This window comes from Vipera berus (genome assembly GCF_964194415.1).
Source record: "Vipera berus genome assembly, chromosome: 1".
Taxonomy (NCBI): Eukaryota; Metazoa; Chordata; class Lepidosauria; order Squamata; family Viperidae; genus Vipera; species Vipera berus.
The window spans coordinates 42,894,442-42,913,498 of record NC_138202.1 but is presented as its reverse complement, the minus strand read 5'-3'; the positions used below and the strand labels follow the sequence as shown (position 1 = coordinate 42,913,498).

General features: G+C 41.0%; 1 protein-coding gene across 1 annotated transcript in view; it reads right to left on the bottom strand.

Moving 5' to 3' along the window:
• FBLN5 (fibulin 5) overlaps positions 1-18,566 on the bottom strand; it is a 51,162-nt gene extending 32,596 nt beyond the window's left edge. The window contains exons 1-4 of the mRNA XM_081325636.1: positions 18,362-18,566; positions 13,963-14,017; positions 13,656-13,707; positions 5,195-5,443 (exon numbers count right to left, since the gene is read on the bottom strand). Coding sequence (XP_081181762.1) covers positions 5,195-5,443; positions 13,656-13,707; positions 13,963-14,017; positions 18,362-18,378 — 373 coding nt within the window. The 5' untranslated portion in view covers positions 18,379-18,566. The remainder of the gene's footprint in view (positions 1-5,194; positions 5,444-13,655; positions 13,708-13,962; positions 14,018-18,361) is intronic.
• Between the last annotated feature and the right edge of the window lie 491 nt (positions 18,567-19,057).

Sequence of the window (19,057 nt, the reverse complement as noted above, 5' to 3'; positions counted from 1 at the left end):
TTATCTGAGATTCGAACCCGGGCTGATTGTATATCAGGGAGTGTTTTAACCTCCTGAGCCACAGGTTCTGTCTCTCTTATATTAGCTGGAAGGCAAGGCAAATGTATGTTTAAGTATTTGTCAAGGCTTTTTGAGTGGACCTTGCTAATTAACTCTTTCATTCCTGTTTTGGCCCGGCTCAGGGCTTATCCACAGGAACTAGTCAACTTATGACAGCTCATTATTTGTGCAAATTATTCAAATTGCTAATAAAGAATTTGGGAGGCTAAGATGATCATTTCGAACTCATTTATGTTCTCATCAGTTAGTCATACCCTTTATCTGAGATTCACAAATATAATGTGAAAAGAGGCTCAGTGAAGGAAATATAACTGTATGAATTGGCAAAAAAGTAGGTCAGATATATTAAAAGTCCACAAGGCAAAATGCTGCATTTATGTTTCTAAAAAGCAAAAATACGTTTGTTCTTAAGACAAGATATTAAAGCAACATCTCCCTTTCCTTATAGCAGTCTTGGCCAACCCTGTGCCCTTTAAATCTGAAAATGTTGTCTGGCTAATCTGCAAATGTTGATGAACGAATTTATATTTCTATATATTTTGGCCAAACATCTTGATTGTGGCATAGGAATGCAGCCAGATTTATATCTGGAATCAAAATGAAGAGAACAAATAAATCTGAACCAAGAAACATAGGAGCCAAGAATAGCAATCAGTCTGATGTGTCAATACGAGTGCTGCCATCTCTTGATGCTATATCAAAGCTAAGACAGCACGATTTTCCAGAAGACTGAAGACTATTTCAACATGACAGAAGCCATGTGGAGATTTCAAGAAAGTTTCCATAGTGGACAGTAACATGGAAAATACCCAAACTAGCAGCTTGGAGCAGCCACCATTGCAAGCTCTTTTCTCTCAGAGTTTGACAGAAGATGTACCCCAGAGATATTGCAATCACATGACCGTGAGGGATGGTGCAATGGTCGCAACTTTTTCCAAGACCGTCATAAGAGCCTTGGTGGAGCAGTGGGCTAATGCCTCCTTAAGTAACACCAGCTGCCTGCAATTAGTGCAGGTTCGCATCCCACCAGGCTCAAGGTTGACTCAGCCTTCCATCCTTCCGAGGTAGGTAAAATGAGGACCCAGATTGTTGGGGGCAATTAAGCTGACTTTGTAATAATGCCGCTTGGGGTGTGTGTGAAAGCCCTAATAAGCAGGCATATACATAGAATGAAGGCTACTGCTAAGCTTGTAAGCCGCCCTGAGTCTTCGGAGAAGGGCGGGATATAAATGGAATTAAAATAAAAAAAATAAAAATAAAAATAACCTCAAACCATTGTTTTAAATTGAGGACTATCTGTCACTTCTTCAACTTAATCCAAGGCCATAAATACATGTGTAAAAGCTTTTGGTGCACTGTACAGATTTTTTTGTCTCAATTATCCCATGGCACATAACAAAAAGGTTACTAATGGACAATGTAATTTAATTGTTTCTTATATGCTTTTTTATTCAGCACTTGAAATGGTTACTATCCTAAATGATATTAAAATAGATTGGAAATATTAAAACCTGTATTAATTTCATGTTTTGCCAGTGCTAAATGAGAGAGAGAAATGAATACTGCAACGAAAGGAAAGCCAGGTAAGTGGTTTGAAAAAGCGAATAAAGAACAAATGAAAGAGCTACTTGCTTCATTTAGGCATAATCTTAAATTAAGCACCAGCTAAAATAGCTCCCTGTTCTTTTTTGTCCTTGGGTAAAGTCAGAAGAAAGAAAAACCCATTGCTCTTGTTTTTCATATTTTTAACCATGGTAAATTGCAAAGCCGGGCTGGTGAAGAAAGAGAAAGAAGTAAACGATTCTGAGGTTCATTCACATCACTCTAAATCATATACATGAGAATCAAGTCCATTTGCTACAATGGAAGGGTTGGAGCAAATCTAGATTTTAATGAAATAAAACTTTGGGCTTCAGGCTTTAGTCTAACATTTTTCTCAGGATTTTTGTAAAGACAATATGCAAAATGAAGACTCTTCTAATCTCTCAGAAAGAAGAGTAGAACAAAAGTATAATATATAATTGAATTCTGCATGTCTGGAGAATCAATTTTTTCCAGTTCAGACCTGCTCTTACTATGATGAACCTGCCTAAATGACAGGAAGTCTCTCACTGCATTGTGAGGACTGTATTGTCCAATGAAAGAAAAACTGGCTTTCCGTTATGAAATTTAATGTCATGAGAAACCAACTCTTCACTACACATTTATACAAGTGAATAAAACTAATGGAGAGCTGCAAGCAAAAGAAAAGCCAAGAAACTGTTAAAAAAATTAATACATCTGTGATTTGGAACTAGAAGGTGCTTTTTCAGTGCTTTCAACACTGAAAAACATCCTAAAAATGATTAAGAATAGGGACAACACACATTAAAATTTAGTGCCTCTAGTCCCAGATGAACAATCAGGAATGAAAAACAAATGAAAAAAGAGAAGAGCCAAAGGACAGGGTGTTACATTTGGAACTTGAATTAGTAGTTGAAATTCCAGCTCATAAAAATGGACTCATTGGGTGGGAAAAAACGTTATGCCTCAGCTTCAATTCCACATCTGTAAAAATAGGATGGCTGAATCCAAAGGCTGATTGTGAGAAAGAATAAGAAAAGAAACTAAAAACCATGAAGCGCTAAGAATACTGATGTAGACGGGTTAAAAAATTGGGACGGCTAATTTTGGGCAGGGAATCACCATCCCAAACTAGAAAGATCTCCAAGGGGACCTAAAGAGATATGTGAGGAGTGTGAACTTAAAACTAAAGGAGAGGGGAATCCTTTATGTGTGCACTTTTTAACTTAGCCACACTAAGTTTTGAAAGGTTAGGGCTGTTCCAAAGAAGCAAGGACAATAATTGGGGAAAGATTACCAGGCAATTGCTCAACTTGATTGTTTTCCATCAATCTTTATATGAGAAGACATGGTACCTGCCATGACATACATCGCATTTAATGCACCAAACTTATTTCACAGGGAAAGGCAGTCACCTGCAATGGCATACAAGGATAGGTATCTGGCCAAACAGCCTACAATCAGGGTTCCTGTATTTTAGGAAGATTATATTTAGGTTGTGTAGGATGTGTAACCTTTTTTTTTTAGTTGCCAGCATGCAATTTGGATTTTCTTTATACAGCTGAAATTTTTCAGTGCAACTGTCGTCTTTCCAATTTACTGTTGTCCAGTCAATTCATGTCTGAGGACTGCCAGCTATCAAATCTTACCTAGGTGAAAAAGGGTACATTAAAATGCTTAACAAATTTAAATATTGATAAATAAGCCTGAATTTTGTATTCCAAGAGCAATAAGGACCTGAGGTTCCAAGGGAATGTTGCTGTTTGAAGATTGGATACTTTAAAAAACAGGACCGTCTCTTTGTTTATGGGTCTCTCCTCTGTGCCATTTTTGTACACTTGTAAATAAACAGGTATTACAAAATTACCAGAAGTCTCCTATAGTTTTTTCCTGATAAAAGCAGAAAAAATTGGCAATATGTAGAATATACAACGGACTTATTTCTTCTTTTTCACTTCCTCTGTTCTCTACCCTTGTTACTATGTACTGCACCGGCCTTTTAAATCAACCGTTTACTAAGCATTTTAGCCAGAATGAAGACTAACGATGGAAATGAGAAAGAAAGAAAGAAAGAGAGAGAGAGAGAGAGAGAGAGAGAAAGAAAGAAGAAAGAAAAAGAAAGAAAGAAAGAAAGAAAGAAAGAAAGAAAGAAAGAAAGAAAGAAAGAAAGAAAGAAAGAAAGAGAAAGAAAGAAAGAAAGAAAGAAAGAAAGAAAGAAAGAAAGAAAGAAAGAAAGAAAGAAAGAAAGAAAGAAAGAAAGAAAGAAAGAAAGAAAGAAAGAGATCTTTGCACTACATTTCTAGCAATACTGAACAAAGATTGCCAAATCAGTATGAAGGAGAAAATTATGGAATGGGATGAAGGAAATTTTTTAGTTTAGAAATTATAGTGAAAGAATAAGAAGAATAAAGGTGGTTACTAAACTGAATTCTTTCGCCAAAAAGATTATTATGGCTAAGCAGTCTAGAGCTTCAGGGACTACATGATTAAATGGGTTAAATATGGAAATAGCCAAAACAAAAATATTGGTCTAAATATGACACTGTGTTTTGCTTCAGAAATATAATCTACTTCCACCAGGAATTAAGAAGTTTCAAAATAATATATATCCTGGATATAATCATATTCTTTCTTTTAAGAAATATATTTAAAAACTGCAAAGAAGTATCTGGGAGATATTATCCTGCTGCCTGCCTAGGATGTGTGTGTTGATGCTTACTAATTATTCATGTGTCAACAAGTTGTATGCACATTTGTAGTTTCATTTAGTGACCATGTTGCTTAATGACCAAGTTGCCAATGGCAATTGTGGTTGCTAAACAAGGGCTACCTGTAAGGAAACAGCAATGTCCAAACAAACAGCTGTTAAAGCAACAAATCACAAAGAAGTTTGAAAGAAAACAGCACAGTTATAGCCTGAAGCCTGTTATTTCGTAATAAAAATAGTTGGTACATGAATGAGATATATTCACTATTTATCCCCCATTAGATGGTTCAAACAGCTGGCAGTCAGAATCATCAGCATGAACCTACCTACCTCATGTGCAAGGTACTAGTTCAAAAGAAAAGTCAACAAAACAAACATTTCACCATGATAAATGTCTTGTTTTGACATAATCAGCAATTCAAAGGTGGTACAGAGGCCATTGAAAGATAGACAAGGCACAATAAAGCAGGAAAATGCTGCCTGGGCCTTTCGCCAGAGTTTCGCTATTCAGTCATGAAACCAATGGACCAATGTATACAGGTATTCCTTGACTAACGACCACAAATGAGCCCAAAATGTATGTTGCTAAGTGAGACATTTGATCGTATGTTGTGAAAAATGGTCATAATTCACTTTTTTCATTGCTGTTGTAACTTCAAATGGTCACTCAATGAACGGTTATAAGTCGAGGATTACGTATACTCTTGTTTTGTCCCTCTCTCCCTCTCTCTCTCTCTCTCTCTCTCTCTCTCTCTGTCTCACTCCTCTCTCTCTCACACACACACACAAACAATTCAGATAGCAAATTGTGATACGCTAAAAATCTGTACATGACAGGCACAAATGAAACATCTTGCTATTTACCTACACACTGGTTATTTTCATTCATTCGATACCCAAACCGACAAATGGGAGGCGTTCTTCCAACATTAGGATAATTTGGAGCAGGAGCTGGGACTGGAGGCGGTGGGTACAGACTAGGTATGTAAGGATTCATATATGGGGATCGCTGGATAGGATTTGTTCGTGGGACGCATAAATAGCCGCCATTTTGGTTGACACACACCATGTCTCCTCTACAGGCCTCAGCAATAGTGCGGCATTCATCAATATCTGAAATAATCCAGAAATGGAAATGTTAACTTGGCTCTCTGCTGATTGATATTTTGTGTCTGATTATTCACTTGTTGTTCAGTCAACTAATTAATGTATTGACTTTTAATCACATCATAAATTATTTATCCTGCTTTTCAATTTCAAATTTAATAGTTCAGTGTAAATTTCTTTTTGAGATAATTTAAGAAAAGGAGAAGTTTACAGACATAGACTGATTTTTAATAATATCCATCCCTACCCCCTCAAATGTAATGCACGTAAACAGCAAGGACCAAAAACCACTAATTTCAAACAAATAAATCGAACCAAATAAATAGAATGGGCACAAATATGGGTAGTCCTCAACTTATGTATGTTGCTAAGGGAGTCATTTCTTAAGTGAGTTTTGCCCCATTTTACAACTTTTCTTGCCACGGTTGTTAAGTGAATCTGGCTTCCCCATTGATTTTGCTGGTCAGAAGTTTGCAAAAGTTGATTACATGATCCTGGGACACTGCAACCGTCATAAATATGAACCAGTTGCCAAGCTTCTGAATTTTGATCACATGGCCATAGGGATGCTGCAATAGTCGTAAGTGTGAAAAACCATCATAAGTCACTTTTTTCAGTGCGGTTGTAACTTTGAATGGTCACTGAAAGAACTGTTGTAAGTAGAGGAATGCCTGTAATAAATATATAAAAGCTCAGTCAGTTGTTGATTTTAAAGTTTAGTAATATATCCATTAAATTAATATTCAGAACAATGCCATGCATGTCCAATGGGTCTTACTCCCAATACTGTTAGACTGTTTCCTAAATATTATGGTTTAAAGTTGTTATTTTCCAAGCAAAACTCAGATACAGTGGTATTATCCAGGCTGTTAATCTCAATTTACAGAGTGCTTCATAGGGAAAGGCATTAAAATGAATCTATAGTTTTCACATGGCCTTCCCCTTTATTGCAATTCCCTATGTCCCTTAAAAGCAGGGGTCTTCAAACTCTGCCCTTTTATGACTCATGGATTTCAACTCCCAGAATTCCTCAGCCAGGCATGCTGGCTGAGGAATTCTGGGAGTTGAAGTCCATGAGTCATAAAAGGGCAGAGTTTGAAGACCCCTGCTTAAAAGCTATTGCATGGAGGGGGATCCTCCAATCCTCATATGGTTGGAGGACAGAAGTAGAATAATGTAGTAGGAGGAGCATTCAGGGAAAACCTTCTCCAACCTTTTCCTCCAACAAAAGCCTTCGCATTATACTTGACTTCACCCATCATGCTAAGTTATGTATAATGGAATTCATCTGTCTTTGGCTTAATATATTGCATGAGTCCACACATTATTGCTTTAATCAGATTTATATCTTATCATAGAAGTGAATATTTGTAGCTCACAGTTGAACTGTGGGGTCCTAGGTGCTCTCTGAGCTCAGCTGTTTTCTTGCAGACATTGCTACTCTAGAGTGCTACCTTACTCCCTACTAGCACTGATGATGCTACTTAGTTTGGTGAAGAAACATCTGCAAGAAAACATCCAAGATCAAAGAGCACCAAGGTACCCACATATCTTATCATATTGTGCAAACCTAACTATGATGGATTTAGTACACTATGGATAGATGACTTATCTTAACAAAGTGTAAGAACTAGGTCAGGGGTAGGCAACCTTGGCTCTTTTATGACTCGTGGACTTCAACTCCCAGAATTCCTGAGCCAGCTGGCTCACGAATTCTGGGAGTTGAAGTCCACGAGTCATAAAAGAGCCAAGGTTGCCTACCCGTGAACTAGGTCAATGTGGATGTTTTATGCAAAAGGTCAGATTAAAATTTATCCTCAGTCCTAGACTGATCTACCTTTCATAAAGTGGAATGTTTCATTTTGGCACGTGTGATTTGTAAATTAAGACAAAATTTGGAAAACCATAGTTTGGTGAATAGTTCTAGTTGGCTGTGACCACCCCATACACAGTATTAAGGCATAGACCAAATTGACCCTATTTTGGTATCTGCTGAGTAAAAATCCATCTTACCTTGCTGTTTTGTTTTCAGTAAAAGTAGAAATGTTCTGATTTCATTTTCTTCCTCTAACCTAGACTTTTATGTCTAATTACAAAAAAGACAACCTTTTCTTGTTCAAGTCACAGCATTGGCACACGTGTTTTAGGCTGGCTTTTTTTCCCGAAGACAGCAAAGGTTTGATTTGGCAGCTGTAGAACCTGGCTCTTGTTCTAGAACTCCACGCGCCTTATATTCTTTTTTGTGTAAATATCAGTGCAAAATTTTGAACTCTCAAGAATTCATTTGAATTCTCCTGCTAGCTCTCAGCCACATTTTAGGCACTTTCACAGAGTACTAAAGTGTAAACTGACTTCAGAAATGCACAAACAAACCGATGAATAAGATTGGACAGCAACAGCCATTTTGGAGAACAAAGGTTATTCCCATTTAGAATAATAGGGCTATGTTGTTATTTGAATATGTTTGCATCTATGTGTCCCTTTTGAGAGAAAGAATGCAAAGGCTTGGGATATAACATGCAGCAGCATTAGCATTTGAGAATCATGATGTCTTTTCCACAGCAGGAGATATGCACTGGTGAAAACAGAATAATAGCCATTCTGACCCTTTAGGATATGATTTATCACATAACTCATAGAATAGCAGATTCTGGGCAACTGCTGCAAAACCCTGGAAATAGCTTATTCAGCATGATCCTTGGCTGAGATTAGCTCCTATTAGAGTTGAATAATGCTTTATAAATTTGTTTTTCTGTTTGATTTATCTTTGATGGCAAATAAAGATGCCTATATGAATAACAACAATAACGAGGATGAAGAGAAAGAGGAAGCTGCAATTTCCCAAAACTCCTTTGTAGCAGCTGGGCGGACTGTAAACATGGCTGAAATGGTTGGATGATTAGGAGAGGAGACCACCAAGCCTCTTGCATTGTTCAGGCAGGGCCAAAGTGACCCAGAAGTCAAATGTTGCCTCTGAACGATTGTACTCCAAAAATCATTGAGAGACAAAAGTGGATGGACCAGGAAAAAAATGAGTTGGATTTAATAAAACTGACATTTAAATGATATCACCAATACTTTTAATTAAATATTTTCAAACAATTATTTCCCAGTTTTTCCTTTTCTGTTGTAAAATGATTATGATTTGGCCATACTGTTTAGAGGTCTTCTTCTGGCTGTGATCCTTGAGTTTCAGGCTTTGCATTCTTGTTTCAGAGAATTAACTCTTCTATACTCCTATGACAAACTTCCCTGTCCAGTGTCATGGATGACAACTGCCATCACTTGTAAACAGGATGGACATTTATTGTGCCTGGCTGGAAATGATAATGAGACATGTAGGCCATACATCTGGGGGACATTAAGTTAGCAAAGCATGCTAAATACTATTTAGAAACACTTATGTCATATTGGCATTACTTGAATTATTCCACTATTTAAAAGTGGGACTGATGTGATGAAGGAAGAAAACAGTAAGCAGCAGGGTACCACAAGGCTCTGTCTTAGGCTCAGTACTCTTCAATATCTTCATAAATGACTTAGATGAGGGAATTGAAGGGAAACTCATCAAATTTGCAGATGACACCAAACTGGCAAGGGTAGCCAACACCCCAGAAGACAAACTCAGGATCCAAAAAGATCTAGACAAACTTGAACAATGGCACCTATCCAACAACATGAGTTTCAATGTGGAGAAAAGTAAAATTGTACATTTAGTCAGGAAAAATCAAAGGTATAAGTACAGATTGGGCAAGACTGCTTTACTACTGCTTTACAAAACCCTCATAAGACCACACCTGGAATACTGCAACCAATTTTGGTCACCATATCACAAAAAAGATGTTGGGAGTTTGGAAAAAAAATTCAGAGAAGAGCAACTAAGATGATCAAAGGCCTGGAGACTAAAAGAGATGAAGAACAGCTGCAGGACTTGAGTTTGGCTAGTCTAAAGAAAAGAAGAAATAGGGGAGACATGATAGCAGTATTCCAGTACTTGAGGGGCTGCCACAAAGAAGAGAGGGTCACGTTATTCACCAAAGCACCAAAGAGCAGGACAAGAAACAATGGTTGGAAGCTGATCAAAGAGAGAAGCAACCTGGAATTAAGGAGAAACTTCCTGACAGTGAGGACAATTAACCAGTGGAACAGCTTGTCTCCAGAAATTGTGGGTGCTCCATTACTGGAGATTTTCAAGAAGAGACTAGACAGCCACTTGTCTGGGATGGTATAGGTTCTCCTGCTTGAGCAGGGGGCTGGATTAGAAGACCTCTAAAGTCCCTTCCAGCTCTATTCTATTCTATCTGATCTGCATCTGAATCAATGTACTCTCTAAATACATTGCTCTATAAATTTGTTTAATAAATAGCTTATCTGATTGTGTTGTTGCCATCGTAGGTATTGTGAGGGTTGGGGGGTTGAACTGTAGATTTTTAACTCCCCTCATACAGGATCTTATTGAGGAGGAGAACGTGGACCTGGCTTGCATCACAGAGACCTGGTTGGGCCAAGAGGGGGGTGTCCCTCTCTCGGAATTATGCCCACCAGGTTTCCGGGTGCTTCACCAGCCGCGGGCCCAGGGCAGGGGCAGGGGGGAGGTGGCGGTTATTATTAGGGAGAGTCTTTGTCTGCAAGTGGCCACTGTCCCTCAGATAGGCGGGTGTGAGTCTCTCCTTTTGAAGTGGGGTCCTGGAGTTCAGTTGGGCCTATTGATTACGTACCTGTCTCCCAGCTGCGTGTCATCGGTCCTGCCCAAGCTTCTCGACGTCTTGTCCAGGTTGGCGATTGAGTTCCCCAGGCTTATAGTTCTGGGGGATTTCAATCTGCCTTCCGTGGGTGAGGCGTCTGAGTTGGCCCAGGAGTTCATGGCTTCCATGACAGCCATGGACCTGACTCAAATAATTCAGGACCCGACCCATAATGGAGGGCACACACTCGACCTGGTTTTTATCTCTGGGCAGTGGATTAATGATCTGGGTAGGGGGGATTTAATCATCCAACCCCTGTCATGGTCCGATCATTTTCTTCTCTGGCTAGACTTCCGCTGGGAGGCGGAACTGACCAGGTGGTTGCGCCCCAGGTGCCTGATGGACCCTGAAAGTTTCCAGACAGAGCTTGGGACAATTCCTGCTTCCCTTGCCCACGACTCTGCCAAGGCCTTAGTAGAAGCCTGGGAGAGGGCGGCTGCTGGGGCCTTGGATCGAGTTGTGCCTTTGCAGCCTCTGACCCGGCGCAGACCCCGGGTGGCCCTCTGGTTTACCAAGGAGCTCCGGGAGATGAAGCGCCAGAAAAGATACCTAGAGAGCTGTTGGAGGTCCAGCAGATCTGAATCTGATCGAACACAGCTAAGAACTTATCTTAAGTCTTATCTAATGGCGATGGAAGCGGCAAAGTGTGTCTACATTTCCGCTCTCATTGCGTCCACAGATAACCGCCCAGCCGCCCTGTTTAGAGTGACCCGCTCCCTGTTTAATCAGGCACTGAGGAATGACCCCTTGCAGGGTAGGGCTGAGGAATTTGTACAGTATCTGCAGGACAAAATCGCTCAGATCCGGACTGGCTTAGACTCCGACTGGGTGGAATCTGGTGGAGTGGAGAGGGCAGGTCTTGATCATACCATTTGGGGTGAGTTTGACCCTGTTACTCTGGATGATGTGGACAGGATCATGCGTAGACTGAGCACTACAACTTGTTTACTGGACCCGTGTCCCTCCTGGCTGGTTTCAGCCACCTGGGAGGTGACAGGGGGCTGGCTCCAGGCAGTTGTCAATGCTTCTTTGATGGAGGGTGTCTTCCCCTCCACCTTAAAAGAGGCGGTGGTGAGTCCCCTCCTCAAGAAACCTGCTCTGGACCCAGCCTCATTGAATAACTACCGTCCTGTCTCCAACCTTCACTTTGTAGCGAAGGTTGTTGAGAGTGTTGTGGTGCGTCAGCTCCCGTAATTCCTGGATGAAGCGGACTATCTGGACCCGTACCAGTCTGGTTTCAGACCCGGCTACAGCACGGAAATGGCATTGGTCGCACTGGTGGATGATCTCTGGCGGGCCCAGGACAGGGGCTGTTCCTCTGTCCTGGTCCTACTTGACCTCTCAGCGGCTTTTGATACCATCGACCATGGTATCCTGCTGCGACGGCTCGAGGGGTTGGGAGTGGGAGGCACTGTTTTACGGTGGTTCTCCTACCTCTCGGGCTGCTCGCAGTTTGTATTGGCAGGGGGACAGAGATCTACCCCGAGGCCCCTCAGTTGTGGGGTGCCTCAGGGGTTGGTTCTCTCCCCTCTCCTGTTTAGCATCTATATGAAGCCGCTGGGTGAGATCATCTGTGGCTTTGGGGTGAGGTATCACCAATATGTGGATGATACCCAGTTGTTCATCTCCACCCTGATGTGATGTCCTGGTGCCTGGAGGCGGTGCGGGCTGGGATGGGAAGGAACAGGCTCAGGCTTAACCCCTCCAAGACCAAGTGGCTGTGGATACCGGCATCTTGTATTGTCCAACAAGTTCTATCTCTTCTGATGGGGGGAGGTATTGCCCCCCTCAGAAAGGGGTCGCAACTTGGGTGTCCTCCTGGATTCACGGCTTAATTTGGAAGATCATCTAACGGCCGTGACCAGGGGGGCCTTCGCACAGGTTTGCCTAGTGCGCCAGTTGCACCCCTTTTTGGACCGAGATGCCCTATGCATGGTTACCCACGCCCTCGTCACTTCTCGCCTGGATTACTGCAATGCTCTTTACATGGGGCTGCCCTTGAAGAGCACCCGGAGGCTTCAACTGGTGCAAAATGTGGCCGCGCGGGTGCTTATGGGAGTATCTCAGGACTCCCATGTTACACCACTCCTGCGCGAGCTGCATTGGCTTCCGGTTACCCTCTGAGTGCGATTCAAGGTGCTGGTAATAACCTTTAAAGCCCTACATGGCTTAGGCCCAGGGTACTTGCGAGACCACCTGCTGCCATTGTCAACCTCCCATTGCCCGGTTCGCTCCCACAGAGTCGGCCACTTCAGGGTGCCGTCGGCCAGGCAATGCTGGCTGGCAACCCCCAGGGGGAGAGCCTTCTCTGTGGGCGCCCCGACCCTCTGGAATGAACTGCCCCCAGAGCTGCGGACAGCCCCTGACCTTCGGTCCTTCTGCCGTGACCTGAAGACCTGGTTGTTCCAACAAGCGGGCCTGGACTGACTACGGTTTTTAATTAGGCTTTTTACCAGCTTAAATTGTCTTGTAATTTTGCATTTATTGTTTAATTCTTTTAAAAAAAATTATTCTATGTTTTTTAATTTTTATTGTTGTGAACCGCCCTGAGTCCTCAGGGAGAAGGGCGGCATATAAATTTAAATAAATAAATAAATAAGTAAGTAAATAAATAAATAAATAAATAAATAAATAAATAAATAAATAAATAATGTTGTATATCATCCAGAATCATTGTGTGCAACTTGGGCAGCTATATAAATCTGTTTAATAAACAGATAAATATTTTCCCATAAACTCCATAATATTTTAGTTCTATATCTCTATTTAATAGTTTCACTACAGACTTTCAATAGCAGCAATCCTATTTACATTTTGTTCATTGTTTTATTTTCTTTATTATAAAGCAGGACTTCAAAATTAATCTTTTTGTAGCCACATTGGATGTTGTATTTCAAATTCAGCAATCAAGACATTGATTCTTCCCTTTCATAAGGTAAAGATAAAGGTTCCCCCGCACATGCGTGCTAGTTGTTTCCAACTCTAGGGGCTGGTGCTCATCTCCGTTTCAAAGCCGAAGAGCCAGCGCTTGTCCGAGGACGTCTCCGTGGTCATGTGGCCGGCATGACTAGACGCCAAAGGCGCACGGAACACTATTACCTTCCCACCGTAGTGGTCCCTATTTTTCTACTTGCATTTTTACATGCTTTCGAACTGCTAGGTTGGTAAGAAGCTGGGACGAGTAACAGGCGCTCACTCTGTTACGTGGCACTTGGGATTTGACCCGCCAAACTGCCGACCTTCTGATCAACAAACTCAGCATCCTAACCCACTGAGACACCACGTCCCTTTCATGGTCAGTTCCAATTAAATGAGTTGAATCTAGTCATATTCATTTGAAGATGTAATTAATAAATCATACTTTTTCATATTGAAAAATATAAATATAACCCAAAGCTTCCAGCGCACACAGCTTATACTGTATCATGTGGTACATTGTTAGCTGATAGGAACGGGCATAATCAAAATCTTACCTAAGCATTGGCCTGACGTGCGATCCATCTCAAACCCATTTGAGCATTGTTGCTAAACAGAAAATAAAAGAGGATTAAACAATTGGAAGAATGCAAAATTATAAATCGGAGGGAATATCATGCTTTTCTTTTTCCCTTGGTAGCAATAGACATGAAAAAACCAGCTACCAAGATGAAATGACACAGCCACATGCATTTTTATATTTGGTAAAGTTTATAATGAATCTAATATTGTGTCATTTTTCTCTTTCCCCTATGCCAGCCCATGTAATCCTTTCCCTTATTTCTCACACGGTATGTATCTCACCTGTGTTGTTCCATGACTAATGAGGCAGCCAACAGCCATGAAAATGGGCATTAACCTGCAAGAGGTATAACAAAGTTATTATATGGGTATTTGCTGTGGTGATTTGAAGTAAATAGAAACCAGTTGTTGTTTTTTAATATGACAGGACAGCTTCCAAAATTACATGAGAAAAAGGTGTGCTTAAAGCAAGAGTGGGAATCCATAATCTTTTCATGTGGCTGAGCCAGGGGTCCCACATGATGAACATTGCTGATATATATATATATATATATATATATATATAGTGCAACAAACTTGAAACGAACAAAAAATAAGACAGCCAATTTCAATTCAATCAGAATAGAGCTGGAAGGGATTTTGGAGGTCTTTGAGTCCACTCCCCTGCTCAAACAGGAGACCCTATTCTAGTGGTGGCATTCAACTATGGGAACAACTGGTTCTGTGTGTGGATGCCGCTTCTGGAAGTCCATTCTGGGCCTGGGCAACAAAAAATTAGTTGCCGTTCTGCCGAAGTGGTGCAAACCAGCTGAATCCCACCACTGCCCTATTCCATTTCAGATAGGTGGCTATCCAGTCTCTTCTTAAAAACCTCCAGTGATAAAGCACTTACAACTTCTGAATGCTACCTGTTCCTCTGGTTAATTGTCCTCACTGTTAGGAATTTTCTCTTTAAATCCTGATTGCTTCTCTCCTTGATTAATTTCCATCCATTGTTTCTTGTCCAGCCCTCTGGTGCTTTGGAGAATAATTTGACCCCCTCTTCTTTGTGGCAGCCTCTCAAATACTGGAATACTGCTATCATGTCACCCCTAGTCCTTTTCTCTGGACTGGCCCTACCCAATTCTTGCAACCATTCTTCATATGTTTTGTCTGGTTAAGGTACTGTCAACAATGGCTGCAGCCATTTCCCTTGTTCTAAGTTGCCAGAGGAGTGGGAGGGGGATGGAGGATTTCTGCTAGTCTAAACCAGGGGTAGGCAACCTTGGCTCTTTTATGACTCGTGGACTTCAACTCCCAGAATTCCTGAGTCAGCTGACTCAGGAATTCTGGGAGTTGAAGTCCACGAGTCATAAAAGAGCCAAGGTTGCCTACCCCTGGGACTCTAAACCTTTTACCGTCCCGTGGGAAAACAGGAGACTGTGATGGTTGACTTTGCGGCAGCCACTCTTTCTCAGCCCAATTTACCTCTTGAACTGCTGTGGGGAAAATAAGGGGGGGTTGGAAAGAGTATTAAGTATGTTGTCTGCCTTGAGTTATTTATAAAAACAATAAAGGCAGAATAAAAAAATGTAAAAAACGAAACAAAACCTTGGAGGGCTTCCCAGCCATGAGCTAAACGTACTGCATTCTGACAATATATACCAATACCTGCAGTAATTTAGAGCTAACATAGCAGAGCTGAATCAGTTTGGTGTAGTGATTAAGACATCAGGCTAGAAATTGGGAGGCCACGAATTTGAATTCTGCCTTAGGTACAAAGCGAGCTGGTGACCTTGGGCCAGTCAATCTCTCTCAGCCTTACGAAGAAGGCAATGGCAAACCATTTCTGAAAAGTCTTGCCAAGTAAACTGCAGGGATAGTCCAGACAGATGCCAGGAATCAGCATAGATTTAGGCACCATAAACAAAACAAACAAAATGGCAGAATAACAGAGATTGAAATTGCCAGGAACACTAACTCTTCATCATTCTCTGTTATTTTGCTGTGTGTTTATTTATTTATGGTAGCTTCACATTATATAGAGTATAAATGCTATATATAACAGAGACTGAAATCAGGTCTCAAATAGTCAAGAGACTGGCAGCTCAGAGGCAAAATGTACACAGTTTGCTCCCCATATCTGAGGAACCAGGATCTCCAACAGAACAGCCTCTGGCAGCAGCGCTTTCTAGAGATATTAGGACTATAAGTCTCAAGTATCCTGTTGGTCAGAAATTCTCAGCATTATAGTCTGAGCATTCTAGAGCAGGGGTGTCAAACTTGCAACGTCACGTGATGTGTCACGACATATCACCACTTTTTGCCATTGCCGGCAGTGGGGTGGGTGCAGTTTTGCTATGATGCATCTGGCCCACGGGCCAGCAGTTTGACACCCCTGTTCTAAGAGGGTACCACACTGAGGAAAACTGCTGGAGAAAAGTGGCTGCAATTCAGAAGAGCTGTCATCCTTCCCTTTCCAGCTATTTTTTTTCTGTTCCAAATGGTCCTCTGACTGTATTTTTTTTTCCACCAAGGAAAACCCCATGGTTCCTCACTCAACAGGATGACAACCATTGATATGGATGAGGATAAGAACAGTAGAATCTGATCAGGAAAAATGGGTAAGGATGTTGGGAGTTATAGTCCTGACGTAATAAGAGGCACCTGTCTGGGAGAACTTTCTGCATCATCTATCGTGTCTCGCTGTATTTGTTTTCTCTTAAAATCTTTCCAGAGAGATGGTGCAAGTTCAAAGGCAGACTGCATATCCCAAAGGAAGATTGTATTCCAAAGGAAGATTGTAACATTGTGGTCTTAGTAAGACCACAATTAGAATATTGCAGCCAGTTTTGTCCACCATACTATAAAAAAGATGTAGAGATTCTGGAAAGAGTGCAGAAAAAAGTAACAAAGATGATTGGGGGCTGGAGGCTAAAACATATGAAGAACAGTTGCAGGAATTGGTTTGTCTAGTCTAATGAAAAGAAGGACTAGGGATGATAAGATAGCAGTGTTCCAATATTTGGGGGGCTGCCCAGTGGTGGGATTCAGCTGGTTCGCACCACTTCGGCAGAACCGGTAGCTAATTTTTTGTTACCCAGGCCCAGAATGGACTTCTGGAAGCAGCATCCACACAGAGAACTGGTTGTTCATATATTTGATTCCTGCCACTGGGGCTGCCACGAAGAAGAGGGGATAAACCTATTTTTCCAAAACTCTAGAAGGCAAGTCAAGAAACAATGGATGGAAACATCAAGGAGAGAACCAACGTGGAATTAAGGAGAAATTTCCTAACAGTGAGAACAATTAACCAGTGGAATGACTTGCCTTCAGAAATTGTGGGTGCGCCATCACTGGAGGCTTTTAAGAAAAGATTGGACAGCCACTTGTCTGGAATGGTATAGGGCAGGGGTAGGCAACCTTGGCTCTTTTATGACTCGTGGACTTCAATTCCCAGAATTCCTGAGCCAGCATAGCTGGTTCAGGAATACTGGGAGTTGAAGTCCACGAGTCATAAAAGAGCCAAGGTTGCCTACCCCTGATATTGGGTTTCCTGCTTGTTCAGGGGATTGGACTAGAACCCTCCCAACTCTCATTATTCTGTTCTGTTAAGGAAGAGTCATTTCACAGGACAAAAAAAGGAAAAAGGAAAAACAAAACACTGGTATAAGTGACAGCTAGTATCTAATTCAACCGGACATTGCAGCCAATCTGGGCACCCTGAAAAACATATTCACATCCCCCAATGACTGCAAACATATATGGATTATAATCACGTCTCATAAGAACTTTGAGTGCATGTATGACTAGAACATAAGAAGATAAATAATTACTGTGCTAGAGCAGGAAAAATTTCTGCTGAATCCAGAATCTTTCCTATAATAGCCAGCCTGATGCCATTAAATAATTTCCCCTCCTAAGATAGAAAAACTCTATTAGTTGTGTCTACTGCTTGAGAGGGAATCATTTTCAGAGGCATTAAAAGAAAAAAGACAGGCCATACCTGAGGGAAAATAAATCTAATAGCTCGTAACTGAAGATGACAGATATTTCCCCCCTTATTTTTGTATCTCTTCTTCTGTTATGTCTTCTATTCAAAATCTAAACTGCACATTCTGATTTATCCTTTATGAAACCCCACAAAGAACACTGAGCAAAGCCATAGAAACACTAAATAGCAATATAAAAACCAATCCAATCCAGTTACTTCCTCTTTTTTCCAGCAATTTTTTCCTAGTTTGCAAAATAAGAGAAATGTCCTCCTATAAGAGTGCAGTCTGGAACTACTTCAAGATAGTTATCTTCATGGGGAAAAATAATAGTCACAGCATATGATATGTCTGTTCAGTTCTCTCAGGAGGAATTGAGTTAGTCAACAGCATATTAGTGGAAAATATTTTTTTAAAACATTCCGTTGCTGTAAACTGATTTTGATCTACAATAAATGTTGATGGACTTCTGCACAAAAACTTTTCATAGACTCTGTAAATGGCTCCAGTGATAAACAGCTGGATTCAGTACAAAGAGGCTGTCAGATATTAGATCTGCATAATACTAAAGGAATAAAATTATTCCTCCCCTCTCCCACACAATCTCTTTCAAATATAATGGGATGTATAAGTTAAGTAGTTGACTCAGAAATTGCATTCAGCAAACTATCAAAAAGAAACAAAATAGTAACGTAACACAGAGAACATACCTTTTAAATGCTGTCATGTCCAAAACTGATGAATAAAACCAAGGAGGTAAAACAGTAATGCCCGTACAGCTGAATATCTAAAAATGCTTTTGTACATTAAATCTTTTGCTAGAACTTCAGACCCACCATCATTTAATTTCCAGAGAATGAAAGGCCAAATCATAGAGAAACGGGGAGAGAGAAAGAGAGACAGAAAGAATGAGGGGAAGAAGGGGAAGGAAGGAGGAGGGAGGGGAGGAGAGGGAAGGGAATCAGAGAGGTCTGCTCCTCCTCAGACACTGGAGCGAATACAGCAAGAGCACCTGGTTTTGCTTAGTTCTCTTCTGTAATTCAGCATTAAACCAATTGGAGGAGGAATGTTAAAAATGAATACTTCATTTTCTAAGTATGTTAAAACAATGCAAATGGGAGGCCTCAATTTAGGGACAGCTGGTTTAGATTAGAGAACTCATCAGCTGGCTAGACTCCTTACAACACTCCTAAGAAGCCTGTCAGATGAAAAATAAAGTGAAATAAATAAAAGCAAGGGGACCACTTCCTAAGCAGTGTACTGTAGGTCTGGCAACACTGGCATGAGCAATCAACTTCTATCAAGATCTTTTAGAGAGATCTGCAAATATTGAGTGGTTCCTCTAGAATCTTGACTGCCTGGGAATTCTAGAATTGTAGCCCCAGCATATCTGGAAGGCATCAGGT